The sequence below is a fragment of the Ailuropoda melanoleuca genome, chromosome 12 (assembly GCF_002007445.2).
Source record: "Ailuropoda melanoleuca isolate Jingjing chromosome 12, ASM200744v2, whole genome shotgun sequence".
NCBI lineage: Eukaryota > Metazoa > Chordata > Mammalia > Carnivora > Ursidae > Ailuropoda > Ailuropoda melanoleuca.
Genome location: NC_048229.1, coordinates 31,878,213 through 31,896,970, shown reverse-complemented (window position 1 = coordinate 31,896,970; position 18,758 = coordinate 31,878,213). Strand labels below are relative to the sequence as shown.

The window sequence follows — 18,758 nt, the reverse complement described above, 5'->3', positions numbered from 1 at the left end:
CAAAAAATTGGCAAGGACACTGAAAATCAGGCAGGGTCACTGGCCTGGGAAGCTGCTGGATCTTCACAGAAGGCAGAGTTAGGAGAGTGTTATAAAATGGCTTAAGTTCTCTGATGGGCAAGCCTACTTGTAGGAATACGTTCAAAGAACTCATCCAAAAGGAAGCTGGACATATAAAAAGTTGTTCACAGAAACACAGTCTGACGAGCAGGAATATGGTCAAACAGCACGATGGAGTAACTTGTGACAAGGGAACACCTCACATAAGAAAGCAAATATGCTCAGTTTGAAAAACCTCAACTTGCATCACACACTTACTGCATCCGTGCAAACCCATGTTTTTCCGAGTGTCTTCGCTCGTGTTCTTCAAAATCTACGTGCGGGAGCCAGGCTGGGGAGTTTTCCTGATGTGACTTTTCTCTGTTTCCTAAGTTTTCTTTAATAACTGTATTACTTTCCTAATTAAGAAAACGAGTCCAAGTGTATGTGTTTATATTGGCCTAAATTTAAGCTGGAGGAGTATAAGGAGCTAGAATTTAATAACTTACAGTGGACTCCTCTTTATAAGGTAAAAAAAATATCAAGTTTAAAACACACCAGGAAAAGCTGAACTAGATTAATGATTTGGAACACATTCTGCAGGGAGAACACAGACCCCCATGAAAGCCTGGTGAAGCTAGTTTCCCCGCCCAGCAAAACGGGCACGTACTCACACTCCCGGCGTTGTTCAGGTGGTTTCCGTGGCCGGGGTTGAGAACCCTAATTCCCACACCCCCCGCAGGCCTGGCCCCACGCCTACAACACTGCACATGTCACGCGATTCTAGGATTTTGTCTCAGCCATCATTCCAACACGGTGACAAGGCTGAGCCCTTGTCTACTGCACCTTGTGTGGAGAGGGGGCTTCAGGAGTTTCTCATTTTAGCAAGTCTTTAGGACATTTCCTGAGCCGCTTACCCTGACTGCCACTAACACCTGTTCTGCAGAGCCATCGCGGACGTGGGCCTTCCATGCACGTGCCGTGAATATAACTATCAAAAAGAGCTCTAGCTCAGTCAACCCGTCTAAGCAACTTACCCATGGAAAGGGTTAGCAAAAATCGAATTTGGGGCACCTGGGTGGCTCGGCCAGTTGAGTGTGCGACTCCTGATCTGGGCTCAGGGCTTGATCTCGGGGTCGTGAGATCGAGCCCTGAGTTGGGCTCCGTGCTCAGTGGAGAGTCTGCTTGAGATTCTCTCTCTCCCTCTGCCCCTCCCCCCTCAAATACATAAATAAATCTTTTTAAAAATTTTAAAAATCGGATTTATCTAGTAGGGAAGAGTGAAAGCAAGCAAACAAACAAACAAAACAACAAAAATTGCACCAAGGTCTTTAACTATTCTATCAGTTCTCCTTCTGCTCCTCTGCTATTGGAGAGAGAGGCTTAGAACGGAATGGCCTGTCTGGGATGAACTCTACCGACGCTGATGGAAATAACTGCTGCCTATCCTGTGCTCTACAGTCTATGCTACAGTCTCACTTCTTACTGCCATTACTCTGGGGGGAGCGGAGTGGGTGCTATCATCCCCCACTTCACGGATGAAGACACTGAGTCTGGGAAAGGTTAGCCAACCAAGTGGCACACGGACAGGATCCCAGGTCACTCTGCAAACGTGAAAAGGGCCTCTGAGATGTAATCGGTAGGAAAATCTCCTGTGAACTCCAAAGTCTGCCCACACCACACACGAGATTAGGACATCCACAAACAGCCCGGTTTCTCAACATTATTCCTTACGATCAGTGTTCAGCCGGAAACAATTCCCAAGTTAAAAAAGAAAGTGACCATCCCCTGCTCCCTATTCACCCGTGGAAGATAAAAATGTTCCTATCCAATCCATGCAGAAGCAACCCCGAGCCGGCCACAGGAGCTTTCAAACAGTGCTCTGGGCCCTCGGACCCAGGTGCACAGCCTTACCTTGTAAGGAAGCCTGAGATTCCGGGTCTGCATACTCCTCCAGCAGCTTCATGGAGTCACTGTCCTTCCCTGAGTACAGGGACAGCGTGTCTAAGTTGTCCTCCAGCACCTCGCTGGCCATGTCAGGCGTTGGGAGGCTAGGGTCCAGGTCCAAACCACTCAAGCCAGCATAGAACAGGTCTCGTGTGCTGGGACCCAGATCCCGGTTGAGGGTGTCACTGCAGTTGAGTCCCTGGCTCTCAGAAAATGAAGGGAGATGCATCTCTGGAGGAAGGGCACCCTCGTCCCCAAGGTTGTACTGGTCCATGGCTCTCCACTGCCAGGTCTTGGCCAAGAGCTACTCTCCAGACAAACAAGGCTGTGTAAGGAGTCAGGGAGGCAAAGCTCTTGGTGCTAATTCCTGAAAATGAACGAGGAGGAATCAAAATTATGAAATGGCAATACAGCGTGGCGGACAGAGCGTGGACTTGGAATTCAAACAGACCTGTGTTTGGGTCTGTTCTCTGCCACTTAACAGCTTAACAATGTGAACTTGGGCAAGTCACTTAAGTGCCACAAGCCCCAATTTCCTCATCTGTAAACTGAGCGTAAGAGTACCTCCATCAAAAGGTTGTTGTAAAGGGGCGCCTGGGTGGCACAGCGGTTAAGCGTCTGCCTTTGGCTCAGGGCGTGATCCCAGCGTTATGGGATCGAGCCCCAACGTCAGGCTCCTCCACTATGAGCCTGCTTCTTCCTCTCCCACTCCCCCTGCTTGTGTTCCCTCTCTCGCTGGCTGTCTCTATCTCCGTCATAAATAAATAAAATCTTAAAAAAAAAAAAAAAAAAGGTTGTTGTAAGAAATAAATGAAAGGATTTCCGGCAACATGGTAGACAGAACTGACCTCTTTCTCCAGCTATAAACACAGAGAAATATGACAAAAGATAATTTTTAATACACAGCGAAGTTCAAGAGACAGGTAAAGCCCCATGTGCCAGCAACAATGAGAAAACATGAACAAAACTCAGAGGTGTAGGCTCAAGTCAGCCAGAAGGGCAAGTCAGACTCAGATAGTGAGCCTGTTGTCCAATATGGCGGCAACTAGTCATACATGCTGTGAAGCACCTGACTCATGACTGGCCCAAACTGAGACGTGCCACGAGTCTAACATATACACTGGATTTGGAAGACTTAGTACGAAAAAAGAAAAGGTAAGTTTAGTATGTTTTTGTATTACTATGTGTTGAGACGATAGTATTTTGGATACAGTGGATGAAATATGTTATTAAAAAGAATTTTTTTTAAGTTTTTCAATGTGGCTCCTGGAAAACTTTAACTTATACATATGGTTCGTATTATATTTCTATTAAAGAGCATTACTCCAGAAGCTGGGACCCAGGGTCATAACAGACACGGGAGAAAAGGAAACAGGGCCCTGAGCTTGCACGAAGTGGAGATCTGGGGCCTTGGAAGAGCCAGGCCATCCACGGGAAAACTACACAAACAATAAGAAAAACTCTGCACATGGGGCGCCTGGGTGGCTCAGTCAGTTTAGTGTCTGCCCTCAGCTCAGGTCATGATCCCAGTGTCCTGGGATCGAGCTCCGCATCAGGCTCCTTGCTCAGAATGGAGTCTGCTTCTCCCTCTGCCTCTAAAAGAAAAGAAAAGAAGAAAAACTCTGCACACAAGCCTAGAGAAGTACCCCAAGAGTTAGGAAGAAAACAGGGCAATGAGAGACAACAAAACCTAGCATGAGAAAAGAGTAAGTCAGTACGGGACAAGAACAAACATTTTAAAAAGAAACCAGGGAAACCTGCATGAAGACAGTTAAATTAAAAGCTCACTGGAAGGGTTAAGCAGCAGAAGAAACAGTGAAGAGAGAACTAATGAACTGGCAGAGCAATCTGAGGAAATCCCCCCAGAATTCAGCACAGAGAGAGAAAGAAATGGAAAATATGAACGGGAAGCTGAGACAGTACAAACGGAGAAGCAAACGCGAAGACTAACAGGTCCAATAGGAGTCTCCCCGCAAAACAGGAGAGAATACAGAAGACACGACATCTGGTTTGTTTGTTTTGTTTTTAAGATTTTGTATTTAAGTAATCTCTATACCCATTGTGGGGCTCAAACTTATGACTCCAAGATCAAGAGTCACAGGCTCCATGGACTGAGCCAGCCAAGCACCCCAGGAGACACAGCATCTTAAAGAGATATTGGTGGAGGAATTTCCAGAACTGCAGGGACACCAGACTTAAAGATCATAATTCCTGACGATACATAGTTAATGACCAAGCGCTGCAAGGCAGAGCAGGATGAATAGAAATGAATCCACTCCTCAACACACAACAGTAGAACTGCTGACCACTAGAGACGGAGAGAAAACCCTACAAACTACCCAAAAGAAGAGGCAGACAGTCTACAAAGGGACAGTGACTAGCCTGATGGCAAACATCTCGGAAGAGTGGAGGCTAGGAGGCAAGGAATAACACCACCAGCAGATGAAGGAAGGGTGAGAGCACAGAACTCAACATGCATGAAAACTAGTATCAAGAGGGCGCAACAAAGACTTTTTCATACAAGGCATAAGAGTTTGCCCACAGACGTTGGCTCAAAGGCTAATACAGGTTTTGAATCACTTGGAAAAGAAAAGACAATGATTAACTTTGTACTTTATGTAGGTTAAAAGGATCTAAGTATAACTACCAAAAGAAAAGGAATAAACTATGTAACATCTGAACTAGTAGAATTTATCCCATCCCCAAAAGAGAAAAAAGAGTCGAATGACTAAAATTAGAAATTAAATTAGAAACAAAAATAGAAAGGATTATAAAAGATTACTATGAACAACCACGTGCCAACTAATTAGGTAACTTTGAGAAAAATGGACAAATTCCTTAAAAGACACAAATACCAAACTGACTCAAGAGGAAACAGACTATCTGCATAGCCCTGCAAGAAGAAAGAAGATTGAGTTAGTAATGTAAAAACTTCCCACCCATGCCACTGCAGAAACAATGAAAAAATCAACTTTATTGGAACTCTGGAAAATAGTCAAAGGTTTACTGCAAACAAACAAACCCTTAGCAAGACAAGGCAGGAAACTTGGTAGGAGGGTCCCGTGGCATTTTAACTTACTCCTGTCTCATCCCCCACTCCCCGCCCTGCCAGCAGTGGCTTCGAAGGCAGAGCCACATTCTGGTGTGGGCTCCTAGTGCAGAAGGGAGCAGAGAGCTGAGCTTGTCTGTCTTGACCTGTCAGATGGCTCCTGAAGGGCTAACATGAAGGTCTTGCCTTGATTTTGCCTAACTTGGAACTTTCTCAGGGCAGAGAATAGCCACAAAGATGGCATTTGTTGGAAACATTAAAGGCGATATTGTACACCTGAAATTAATGTAAGCATATATTAATGATACTTCAATTAGAAATGCTCAAAAAATAAAAATGAAAGCAATGAAGCAGGAGCTGCAGCCCAGGGCAAAGGATATTCACTGGGGCCAACAGTAGACATGCCACTGAAAGCCAGGGAGGACGAGCTGGACAATGAGAGGCTTTGAGGTGTAAGAGCTTTGAAAAGCTTCCAGGCTGGCAGTTTCTTACAAAGCTAAACGTGGTCTCACCATACAATCCAGCTATCACACTCCTTGGTATCTACCCCAGGGAGCTGGAAATTTATGTCAACAAGAAACCTGCACACAAATGTTTATAGGAGCTTTATTCTTAACTGCAAACAATTAGAAGCAATCAAGATGTCCCTCAGTAGGAAAATGGATAACCAAACTATGGCACATATGTACAACGGAATGTTATTCAGCAATAAAAAGCAAGGAGCTAAGTGCGCCTGGGTGGCTCAGTTGGTTAAGTGTCTGCCTTCGGCTCAGGTCATGATCCTGAGGTCCTGGGGTCCTGGGATCGAGCCCCACATTGGGCTCCCTGCTCAGTGGGTAGCCTGCTTCTCCTTTCCCTCTGCCCTTTTCCCCCTCCCCAAGCTTATGCTTGCTCTCTTTCTCTCTCTCAAATAAATAAATAAAATCTTAAAAAAATGCAAGGAGCTATCAAGCCACAAAAAGACTTGGAGGAACCTTAAATGTGTGTTGCTAAGTGAAAAAGGCTGGTCTGAAAAGACTACATATTATATGATTTCAACCATATGGCATTCTGGAAACGGCAAAACTACAGAGACACTGAAAGACTGGTGGTTGCCAGGGTTCGAGGAGAGGAAGAAGGGATGAATAGGTGAAGCACAGGGGGGACTTTGAGGGGAGTGAAACTATTCTGTGTGATTCATGTAATGGTAGGTACATGACATTACACATTAGCCAAAGCCCAGAGAACTACATGACACAAAGAGTGATTCCTACTGTAAACTATGGACTATAGTTAATTAAGAATAAAATAAAATAAATTAAAAAAATAAAAACCGTCCACATATTTCAAGGAATCAAGAAGGCCATGTGCCCAGGGCAGGCACATGCTCAGAAAACACTTGTGAAGTCTCTAAGCTCTCACTTCTGGTTGACCTTCCATCTGTGAAAGCAGGAAGTGAAGGTGAAGGCAGAGGTGTAAACTCCCGCTGAGCGCTGAAGGTGTGTCCCAACACTCAGACAGAGCCCAGCTGCAAAGACCGGGAGATATGTTTGGGCTCCAGACATTTAAGGAAATCTCCGCCAAATCATAGCTGACTGCAAACTAACAGAACAGAGACTTTGCTGACCACACACGACAAAGAATACAGTCAACAAAAAGAGTCTATAAAAGTCACTAACTGAACATTAGAACCCATAAGCAGCAGCAGCAGCAGCAGCAGCAACAACAAACCCTGGAGTAGTTTGAAGGAGAATCTGAGTCCAAGAGTCACCACATTAAAATATTCAAAACCTCCACTTTCTCCACAAAAATAGTTACAAGGCAGGCAAACAAAGCATGGCTCAATGAGAGGACCAACCATTTCATACAAATGATGGAATCAAATCATACCGGCCTTTTACGTCTGGCTGCTTCCACGAAAAATAGCATTTTCAAGGTTAATCCACATTGCAGCGTGCACCATTACTTCACTACTTTTTATGGACAGACAATATTCCACCGTCTGCATACAGCACATTTTCCTCATCCACTCATCTGTTGATGGGTATTTGGGCTGTTTCCATTTTGGGCTATTATGAATAATTCTGTCCTCGCCTAAACATTTAGTAAACGCTTGATGACTCACTGGTAACAAATCTGGTGACTTCTGGAGTAACTGGAGTTTGGGTCTAGATTCCTAGGCTATTGGTCTCCACTGTTTTTAAACCTTCCATGTTGAAATGTGGTAGAACTGCTGTGCCCACAACATCTGCATTTTACATCATGCATCTACCTGGGTGTCTGTGTTGTGGAGCCTTTTGGGGGAAACTCAAAAGGTGAATACGGGCCAACAATAGTGTATAACTCTGAGACCCAAGTGAGTTCTAGAATTCAGAATATGGAGTAAATCAATGAAAAACACTGTATTTTAAGTAACCTTCGGTGGGTCTAGGGCAGCACCTGGTAACCAAATCACTCTTTCTGCATCAACACCTGCGACGACTCAGAGTAAATGGAATAAATACTGAAAAGAATAACACGTGAGTTCAGGTCTGCCCACCAACTGAGGTCTGCGACACTGTGGCATTGTCAGAGTTTTTCGGTTTCTAAGTTGCAGAGAAGGGAGTGTGGACTACTAAAATTTATATTCTGAGGCAAAATGAGTTTCTCTGCCAATTCTGAAGTTTCTTGTGCAGTGCTGCAATAAACTCTCTTCGGCACTCCAAAGAGGAAAGAAGCCATCTCTTTTTTCATATTCCAATAATAAAAACAAGCTAATAAAACAAAATAGAAAGCCCTGTTTAAAATACATGTGAAGCATGGGGCGCCTGGGTGGCTCACTCATTATGCGTCTGCCTTCGGGGTCCTGGGGTTGAGCCCCACATCAGGCTCCTCTGCTGGGAGCCTGCTTCTTTCTCTCCCACTCCCCCTGCCTGTGTTCCCTCTCTTGCTGGCTCTCTCTCTCTCTATCAAATAAATAAATAAAATCTTTAAAAAAATACATGTGAAGGAATATTTAATAAAATAAACTATGAAGCATTTTCTCCTTCTCAGGCATCACACTAAGAGCTTTCCATGCACGAATTCACTACCTTCTCTCTACAACCCAGAGGTTGGTGCTGTGCTACTTCCATCATCCTGAGAAGGAAAGGGACTGACTCTGAGACGCTAAATAATTTGTCCAAAGTCACATGCCTAACAAGGAGTTGAGCCAGACCTTCAACCCAGATATTCTGACTTTACAGCTTGTGTTCTTACACACTACACAATGCTAATTCGCCATAAATAAATTTACACTGTGCTGCAGCAATTAATCTAGAAAGCACTAAAGGTTCTGGATAGGGACAGAATTCCCCATAGGCCTAAGTGCAGGCTTTCCAGCATACTCCCATAGTCCACAGAACGAACTGGTCTCATTGGGGCAGGCACACCCAAGGTCCAAAGGCCATGTTTTGATATTTACATCCTTTCTCAGTTAGTAAAGCAAACCCCCCTCAGCCAATATTGAACTTGTTCTGTCAACAGATAAATTCAATTCAACAAGTTTTAGCACCTTCTAAGTACAGGGCTCCCTGCTAATCCCTGTGGGGCAGGGTTTGTGGTCCCCTGGAACCTCGCAAACATTCCCAATTCTTTCCAAGAATTTTATAATTTTGTGCTTTCATTTGGAGAACAACCTAAGAAGAAAATCAGTCTATGTGTATTACTGGTTTACTACCTTATAACCCAGTACTACTATTTGGTTTCAGTGCCCGGGGTATGTTTATAATTGCATGAATGCCAAAAGGATGATTTTAATTGCCACGGGCTAATGAGAAGAGGATAGAGGTGGATTTAGCTCATAATAATGCCTTTGGGGTCACCTAAAAGACAACAGACATCGTGGTACATATGGAAGTCTTGCTGCAGTTTGAACTGAGGAAAAGGACAGGAGACCTGAGACATCACAGGGTCTGCTCAACCCACAGCGGCCCAGTGCAGCCTTCAGCAAGATGTTTGTTTCAAGAAAGTTGTTTGGTTTCAGCAAAATCGCACCCCTCCCACTAAACTGATGTTTGTAATTTGAATTACATTGGTTTGGTGCTTTGTTTTACATTTAATTTGCAAATTGATTTTGGCTTTATGGTGCCACAAGAACTGTAAGCTTTAGGAACATATGCCTTGTCTGATCATCATTTATACCTTGTTTAATAGTTTAAGAAACAATTTAAGCCAACACTAGGGATCTGAAGCAATTTGAATGTTTTTCTTTTAAAAGAGGCCTGTCATTCTAGGACTGGTGGGAGCAGGAGGAGACAGGGATTCTCCTGTGAAATGCTACAGCCTCTTGGGAAATTAGTCTGCCATACGCTCTAGCCTGCAACAACAGGTACACAATCAGGTAAATAACATTTACTGAGGCCTTGTCTGGATGGAACGGAGGGAACTACCTAAACACTTACCACTTCTACAAAGAGGTTTTATTTTGCCCGCAGTTAATCTGAATATTTTTCTATTTGTTATCAAGTCGAAAAATCTGTCAGACTTCTTTTGGAGCGAGCATCGTTGTCCAAAAGAATTTTGTGTGCTGATGGAAATGGTCTAAATCCTCACTGTTCAATGAGCACCTAGAAATGCAGGAGGCGCAATACATAAAATTATGTATTTTATTGGCGTTTCATTAAACGTAAATGTACCCAGCTGCAAGTGCCTGGCAGCTACCACCCTGGACACTCACTGCAGATCTAGAGATTTCTCATCGAAGTAAGGCTTTCCAACTGCAATTTCAAAACCTTGGAAAAGGGGCGCCTGGCTGGCTCGGGTCGGTGGAGCATGTGACTCTTGATTTCCTGGCCGCCAGTTTCAAGCCCTGTGTTGGGCGTAGAGCCTACTATAAATAAATAAATAAGTAAGTCCTAGTATTTAAAAAAAAATCTGAGTCTCTGTCAACTGCAATAATCCTTTTCAAGAGAAGGCTTGCTATTGCAAGGAAGCCATGGGCTGGGGCTGAGAAGCTGCTTCGGACACAGCAGGCACTCTCGGGTTTGCCAAGGTCCCCACCAACCCCTAATCTCTCACCCCCTCCCACCTCACTCATTTATATGCCCAGCCAGGCGCCAGGAGACCTCTCCCCTTAGGACCCTGATTGTGCAGCTTCCTTTGACCAACCTCTCTCTACTCAGCTTTACCGAATGAAACCCTTCAACAGCAGGCCTAAGGGGTCCCTCCCAACATAACCGGGTCTGAGACGACCTCTCCCTCCTTCTGAAATCCATAAGCACGTGTCAGGCAGGCCACTTCACGCTTACCCCAAATGGCTTCGGAGTCTCAGGATCTCTCAAGTTCTTTCCTTTTTCCCAGACTACAAGCTCTAGGACGGCTGTGCCTCTGCCTACCTGTCCATACTTCTCACAGCATCCTGCCTGGCACAGAACTGACTCTGATCAAAGAAAGCTTTCTGCATTCCTTTCGCAGATGAGTGACAAGATCCCACCACGACACCTCCTTTCCTCTTTGAAAAGCCCCAGCCTACTATTCTGTCTGCTTTCCTTTCTTTTTTTTTTTTTCCTCCAAGCACCATCTTCTCCTTTCCCTCTCTGTATCAATGTAATCAGGGAGAGAGTGATCATGTCCAAGTAAGATCAGACTGTTGGAGCTGGGAAATAGGAGAGGCTTGCAGCTTCTACCCCAGCTATGCAATTCTTTCCTTGTCTTCCCACTCCAAACATTATTGCAACTATAGGCCTGTTTTGTCTGGCCTACGTGGTGTTTTTTTGTGACTGGGTTCGTCACCAAAATTTTCTTTAATGAGGAGATTTCAACTAAATATGTTCATTTCTGCCTTCTCCTGAAAATTATTAGATTTTGCATTTCCTGACAGTTATCAGTAGAAGAGAGGTGAGGGACAACTGCCATCTCTGAACAGGTATTCCCACAGTCCTCACTTTCTTCCTCTCTGGCCCCTATAATCACCATCGTTATAAATACCAACGATAACAGCAAACACTTCTTGAGGATTTGTCATGTGCCAGGCACTCCTGGAATCACTTATGGATCATTGGATTCCCACAACATCCCTTTGAGGCACGTCCTCTGTTCTTAACCCTATTTTACAGATGAGGTAAATAAAGTCGAGAAGTTAAGTAACTTGCCCCGAATCAAGGTTAGGATTCAACTCCGGGTAGTCTGACATCAAAGCTCTCACAGATAACCACCCTCAATGCTAGGATTCCGCACCTGAGCCTGGGACTCCTGCCCCGCACTCAGCACCTACTTTCTTGAGCTGAACAACCAAAGGGACACTCCCTCCCCTGGCCATGGAACCAATATAATTTTAACCAGAAGGTTAGTTCATCTCCTCTGATCGCTCATTAAAAGAACAGATTACACCCCACATCGGAAAAGAAAAAGAATATATGGGGGAATCAGAAGGCTAGGACTACGCTTTCCAGGAAAATTTTTTACATAGAATTAACTGAGAGAGGAAAGGAGACCTCAAAGCTTCTCATTCCAAAAGCCGATCCTAGCATAAAATGCAAATAACTAATGCATCCTCAACAGCAGTTTTCAAGGGAGATGGATGGGGGTGGGGAACCCTGGGGTCCTCAAGAGTCTTTCAAGGAGTCTTTGAGGTTAAAACTATTTTCATAATAATATTCAGACGTTATCTGCCTTTTTCATTCTTGGTGAAACTTTCCAGAAGCTACAGGGAATACCTCAAGAGGCTGAATGCAGAAGCAGATATGAGATTCCAGAGGACTCTAAGAGCATAAGACAATGCCACTATTCTCTCTTAATTTTTTGTGTTCTGAAATATAATCTTTAAAAAAATTTTTTTAAACAGTCAATTTTGTTAATATATAATGACTTTATTACTGTTATTAAGTGAATAAATATCTTTAAAATTTATTACACTCCCAACACACCAAATATCAGCATATATAGTTCCCATGCACAAACTCTCTGGGGTCTTCAGTGATATTTAAGTGGGTCCTAAGATCAAAAAGTTTGAGAACTGCAGCTCTAAAGAGAAAAAGTCCTGCGTGTACGCACGTGTCTAACACAGAAAGAAACCCTAAACCAAATATCCCAAAGTGGTGGCCAGCCGACATGTTTTGCAAAGGCTTCATGCTGTCTTTAAATGCCTTTTAAATTCATTGTCACCATTTAAAGGTCAAAAGGTTTCACATAAAGACAGTGTTCTGGTCTCTTCTCAAAAAAAAAAAAATTCTGGCAACACTGTCCTGGCATTTCCACTTGGCCATTTCCACTGACTGGTAGGTATCACTTAGATGGGGCACACGATCTTTGGTTCGCCACACTGCAGGCCTTTACCTGCCTGTCCCTGGAGGTATCTAAGTTGCTACCCTGAGCAATGGGGGGAAAAACATTTTTGAAATAAACAATGAAACATATATCAATTTAATAAATGTCTGCATTTCTCCAGAGAAGTCAACATGCACTACAAATAAGCTTTTCCTTATCTGACTTCCCAAAGCAGCAACTTGTGATGGTTTCACCATCGGTACAAAAGACTCTCAGATCAATTAGACACCCTTCTGAGAAAGAAAGGAATCCACCCGACAAAATAAGTATCTTTGGACAAGGGCAAAGGGAGACAACTCACCAGGAGAAGAGCAAACGAGTGAATCTCCAGGGAACAGGAGGGCCCACGTTAGGCCCCACAGGGAGGGGGTTCAGGTGATCGTCAGACCACTGGCTATTTCTTCCTGGAACTCTGGGTAGTAAATTCAGGACACTCATCCAACTTCTTTTGCCCTGAAAGCAGGTGGTGGAAAGGAAGAGGCATTCAGAATCTGGGTCCCCAAAGAAGCAAACACGCAGGTGTGAAATTGGGGAAGATGGGCAATTTCTGGAAGAAGGAAGAAAGCAATGCTAAATTGGGGAGATCTAGATGGGAAAAGGGGTTTTGTTGTTAAGGGAAAGTTATTTTTTTGTCTTCCTTTCCTTATTTTCCTTCCTGGGGAAGGGACCTGGAGGGTTTTGCTGGGAAAAGCCTAATTGGGGTAGAACTGGTGATGAAAAGGGATTTTTGCTGAAGAGGTGGGGAAGAAGATTGGAAAAACAAATATTACAATGAGAAACTGGAAAAACTGAGTTGGTCTGTTATCAGTGGAAAGATACTACAAAAAGGAGGACTCTTGATGGGAAGAAACAATTTTTGCTGGAAAGTGATCCTGAATGGAGGAAAAACCTGGAAAAGAAAAATATATATTTCTATATATATTTTCTTTGCTAGAGGAAGTTCCTAAAAGGAGGGCGAGGGGTATAATCAAAGAAGAGAGGGCAGATTTTTGTTTTTGCTGGAAGATCCTAAAAAGAAACAAATCTGGGTCCCCTATTCAGAAGAAAGTGGCTTTTTAGCAGGCCTGGAAGCTAGGGCGAATGCAAGGCCGCGGTGCAGAAAGCGCGGAGGTCGGTAGGGCCCCGAGGCGCGAGCTGGGGAGCTGTGAGGGGGCAGTTGGGGCCTGCGGGGGCGGGTGAGGAAAGAAAGGGTATGCAGCGGACCAGGGACCCCTGAGGAGAGCCTTCTCCAAGGGGGAAGGGGCTGCGGGGGTGCAGCGGGGCCCGGAGCTGTTGGGGTGCAGAAGGTGCGTGCGTGACGCGGGGTGAGGGGTGCCCACCGCGCCTGCTGCTCTCCTCGAAAAGGAGATGGGCCCCCTAAAAAACAAATATATAAACGAATTAGATTTTAAAAGGGGGGGAGGGGTTGAAAAGTGGGGCGGGGCTTTGGTGCAGTCAGGTGAACAGCGGCGGGCGGGAAAGGAGGCGGTTGGTCGCCATTTTGCGAGGAGGGCCGTTGAGGGCGGGAGAGTGTCAAGGCAGAGCCTGGCAAGGGGCTGTGGGGGGAGGGGCCGGCCCCCCAACACCCGCACACACACGGAGGCCCAGAGTCCGGCGGCCCCGGCCATTGTTCCTGGAGGGCGGCTTTAGAACGCAGCGGCGGAGCACTGGGGCTCCCTGCGGCCGCTCAGAGCTGCGGTGGCCCGCGATGGGGGCTACGAGGGCGGGGGCCGCCCTGGCCGGGTCGTGGGGCCCAACGAGGCAGCCCCGCGTGTTCCCGAGACGGCCGCGGTGTGAGCGGGAGCCACGGAGACCTGCCCTTCAGTGGGTTGGGAAGATGCGGGGCTGCCCTGCTTCGATTGAGTGCTGGCGCCGAACCGTCCCTGGGTCCGGCTCGGTGCTGAGCCGTGTTGAGGGAGGGGTGGAAACGGGGTAACCAGCAGTCGGAGGGTGCGGCCTGGTCAAGGAGTTTGGTCAAGGAGTTTGAACCCTGGAACAGCTGAGACCGGGAATTCATGCCCTAGAAAGTGAACACTGAACATCTATGGACACGAAGTAGCTTTGCGGTTGCCTGGGGGGTGGGAATGAGGATGGGCTGTGGCTGAGCACGAGGGGAGCTGATTGGGGTGATGGAAAGATTCCAAAAGTGAGTTATGGCAATGGTTGTGCAACGTGGTGAATTTACTAGAACTCCTTGGATTGTACCCTTAAAACTGGCGACTTTTATGTAAATACCTCAGTAAAGTTTAGTTGATTTTAAAAAATGGAGCCCTGGGGTACACAGAACAGAGAGGAGAAGAAAAAGACCGGCCTTCTACTTTTGGATTCCTTTGTTCAGCAAATTTTGTTGAGCTTCTTTCTGAGGTAGAGCAGTGTCTGAGTCAGACAGACATCCCTGCTCTAGCTTACATTCTGGAGTAGGCTGTCTGAATGAAACAGAATAAAAAACGTGAAATTAACTTTAATAATACAATTTAACCCAAAAATGTTATTTAAATATGTAACCAATACAAGACTTTTAATAAGTTACATTTTTTTTTGAAAGTCTGGACATCTCAATCCAGACCTATCACATTTCAAGGGTAGCCACAGGTAAGCTAGTGGCTCTGGTACCGAACAGCATATCTGTCGTAGGGGAGAGGCAAATACATTTAGAATGTGGTTATAATTTAAAGGAAAAAAATAAGGAGAGAGGATGGATATTGTCAGAGGATACTATTTGAGACAGGTCAGTGAAGGTTTCTCTGGTGAAGTTACACTGAGCAAAGACCTGAAGAAAATAAGAAAGGGAATCTATAAAATATCTGGGGGGAAGAGCAAGTGCAAAGGCCCTGAGACAGGAAGATGTGGATCCATTTGAAGAACAGCAGAGACCAGTGTGACTTGATCTATGTGAGTAAAGGAAAGAGTAAACTAGGGAGATCATGTAAAGCCTTGGAAGTTATGCAAAGACAGGAATTAAACACCACCTTTCAATTTACGAGAGATGTTTGAATTATTTAGTGAACATTTAAAAATAGAGTTTTGGCAGTGTGATCTAGCCCCTTGATGGAGGAAATAGGAAACCCGGTCAAAGGGTGCATGAGGGTTTAAAGAACAGGACTTAAACTCCTGAAATAAATTGATATCTTCCCATCCTCTGACAAACATTGAACACTTTATGGACAAAGAAGACACTTGCAACATATAACACAAAGAATTAATGTTCAGAAATTATTTTAAAAGACTGCAAATTAAAGCAACAGCCAAATTAAAAAACTTTTTTTGAAGAGATGCTTCATTCCAGAGGAAACCTCTGAAAAAAGGTGCAACCACGATAATGAGGAATGCAAGTTAAAACCCCAGGTATCATGTCATGTCTATCAGCACGGCAAATTTTTAAATTTTTCTATCAGGTGGAGCAAGGGGAACTCATACAGTACTCATAATGGGTAAAATTGGGACAGTCACATTGGAAAACAAATTTGACTTATTGAATACAATTAAAGATGTAATGTATCCCATGCCCCAGCAAACCCAGAGGTTCATTGTGAAGAAACTTAATTCATATACACTAGAAAATGTATACAAGAATAATCATAGGGGCGCCTGGGTGGCACAGCGGCTAAGTGTCTGCCTTTGGCTCAGGGCATGATCCCGGCATTATGGGATCGAGCCCCACATCAGGCTCTTCCGCTATGAGCCTGCTTCTTCCCTCTCCCACTCCCCCTGCTTGTGTTCTCTCTCTCGCTGGCTGTCTCTATCTCTGTCGAATGAATAAATAAAATCTTTAAAAAAAAAGAATAATCATAAACAGCAATGCTTTTGCAGCCCCCCCCAAAAGCCTGGATTGGATGATGCTAGAACAGAAGAAGGACATTAGTGGAAAAACTACTGGAATCTCGATAAAGACTGGAAGTCAGTTAGTAGTAATGTATCAATGTTGATTTCATGTTTTGGTTTTTTTTTTTTTAAGATTTATTTATTTATTTATTTGACAGAGAGACAGCCAGTGAGAGAGGGAACACAAGCAGGGGGAGTGGGAGCGGAAGAAGCAGGCTCCCAGCAGAGGAGCCTGATGTGGGGCTCAATCCCAGAATGCCGGGATCACGCCCTGAGCCGAAGGCAGACGCTTAACGACCGAGCCACCCAGGCGCCTCGATTTCATGGTTTTGACAAACATACTATGATGATGTAAGAGAGAAAACTGGGTGAAGGGTATATGGAGGTGTCTTTCTAACTCTCCTGTAAATCTAAGATTATCTACAGGATACTGGATAAATTATGATACATTTACTCAATAGACTATTATACAGCTGTGAAAATTAGTCAATTTCAGTCACAACAGTACAGATGTGTTTTCACATCACTTGCATACAAAGTTTCAAAAAAGGCAGAATGAAACAATATACAGTTTAGGGACACAAAGATGTCCCTAAAGATGATGATGATGATTTGAAGTAGGCTCGATGCCGTAAGGAGCCCAACGTGGGGCTTAAACTCACCACCCTGAGATCAAGACCTGAGCTGAGATCAAGAGTCAGATGCTTAACTAACTGAACCACCCAGGCCCCCTGTGGATTATTTTTTTTAATGATAAGATAACACAAAGATAAGATAAACACAAAATTTAGCAAAGTAGTTACCTCTGAGGGATGACGGGAGGGAATGAGAAAGAGGAGGGCCCACAAGGAAACTTCAGAGGAAATGGAATTTTTTTCTTTCTTAAATTAGGTGGTGGGACCATGGCTGCTCATTTTGTTCTTATTCTTTATATTTTATGTATGTACATATGTATATATTATATATTTATATATGTATGTATTTGAACTTTAAGCATCTCCTCCATACTTAGTTAAAAACAAAGAAAAATTTAAGAGAAATAAGAGTTAAGCTAGAGAAGCAAGACCACGGACTTGAAATAATTCAAGTACTTCCTTCAATCCCATCTTAAACCTTGAAAGCCTTCTGAGTGCTATTCTTTGAGGGGGATACAAAAAAAAGGAAGAGGGACACTGGTCGCAGGAAACGGGTCCAGTTAGGGAGGAACAGTTTTTAAAGCATTGTTCTTTTCATTATTTAGCAAGTATGAAGAAATACCGAGGCTGTGTCACTGTGCACCACACCTGACCCTGGCAGTCAAGCAGATAAAGACACAGGGTCCTGGCTGTTGACAGTCTACTTACAGGAAGTAGGACTTAACTGCTGAAATGATCCAAGAACAAGCCATTGCTTCTTCCCTTAAGCAACACTTCTGAGCGTCTGCTTGATGCTCAACCCAGTGATCAGCTTTCCTATGAAGGGACTCACAGGAGGCCAAGAGACTCAGGAAGGAGAGGGCCCTGGACAAGGGAGATGGCAGTCCACTTAGCCAGAGGGGACTGAAACTCGAGGAGTGAATTCACAAGGATTTTTGCATTTATTTAATAGATGTTAGAAAATATTGAAAGCCTGCCTGTCTTCTGCTCAGAACTTATGCTGGCAAGGAAAAAGAAAATGCAAGGAGCCTAGTAAATGCTAAGAAGTCCCGGAGAAGGATTCGGGCCCTTGCCTCACTATCACATATTGGTTAAGTAAGCGCTTGCTTTGGCCCAGAGTAGCCTAAGAATTGCCGCGTATGGGAGAGCTCACAGCCTCACGAGGGCTAGACATCGCCAGTCCCCGAAGATACCTGCAGGAGGAAGGTCATTAGAGCTGGTCTCAGAATGGCTGTCTGCTCTCTGTCTGGAGAAGAGGCTAGCATCTGTGCAAATAGCCTTTTGTCCCCATTTTCAAGTGGAGACGTATGTTTAAGGTTCAGGTGTGCAAGGGCATTTCCCATCAAGACGACCCTTCTAGATCAAAAGGCCTTCAAGAGCCCCCGTCGGCACTCATCGGGATAGCCAAAAGGTGGAAACGACCAAATGTCCACCTACCAATGAATGGATAAGCTAAACATGGTAGATCCAGACAATGGAATATTATCCAGCCATAAAAGGAGGGAAGCACTTAACGTTATATCCCCACGATTTAGTTCGTTCATCAGAAATAGGTTCAACGTCAAAACAGGTGAACACACCAGGGCACCTGGGTGGGTCCCTGGGTTAAGCATCTGCCTTCGGCTCAGGTCATGATCCCAGCGTCCTGGGATCGAGTCCCGCATCGGGCTCCCAGCTCAGCGGGGAGCCTTCTTCTCCCCCTCTTTGCCCCCCTCCCCTGCTCATGCTCTCTTGCACGTGCTCTCTTTCTCAAATAAATAAAATCTTTAAACAAAAACAAAAACAAAAACAAAAACACCGAAACAGGTGAACACAGCTGTGGTAGAAGCAGGGCCCTAAACAGTGCCCATTGGTACTAACCACTCCTGATACAATGACATGTGTCTTCAGGGCCTAGCACTCTGCATTTTTGCTTAACTGAATTTAATTAAATGTGATGACTTAAAAAAAAGAAGAGTGGAGCCCTGCTATGTGCTACGACATAGGCAAACCCTGAAAACACGACGTCAAAATATCCAGAGGAG

The 18,758-nt window shown here is 44.6% G+C and overlaps 1 protein-coding gene across 1 annotated transcript in view; it reads right to left on the bottom strand.

Moving 5' to 3' along the window:
- ZNF541 (zinc finger protein 541) overlaps positions 1 to 12,782 on the bottom strand; it is a 41,301-nt gene extending 28,519 nt beyond the window's left edge. The window contains exons 1-2 of the mRNA XM_011229656.3: positions 12,600 to 12,782; positions 1,954 to 2,353 (exon numbers count right to left, since the gene is read on the bottom strand). Of these exons, the coding sequence (XP_011227958.2) occupies positions 1,954 to 2,260 (307 nt within the window). The 5' untranslated portion in view covers positions 2,261 to 2,353; positions 12,600 to 12,782. The remainder of the gene's footprint in view (positions 1 to 1,953; positions 2,354 to 12,599) is intronic.
- Positions 12,783 to 18,758: the final 5,976 nt, after the last annotated feature.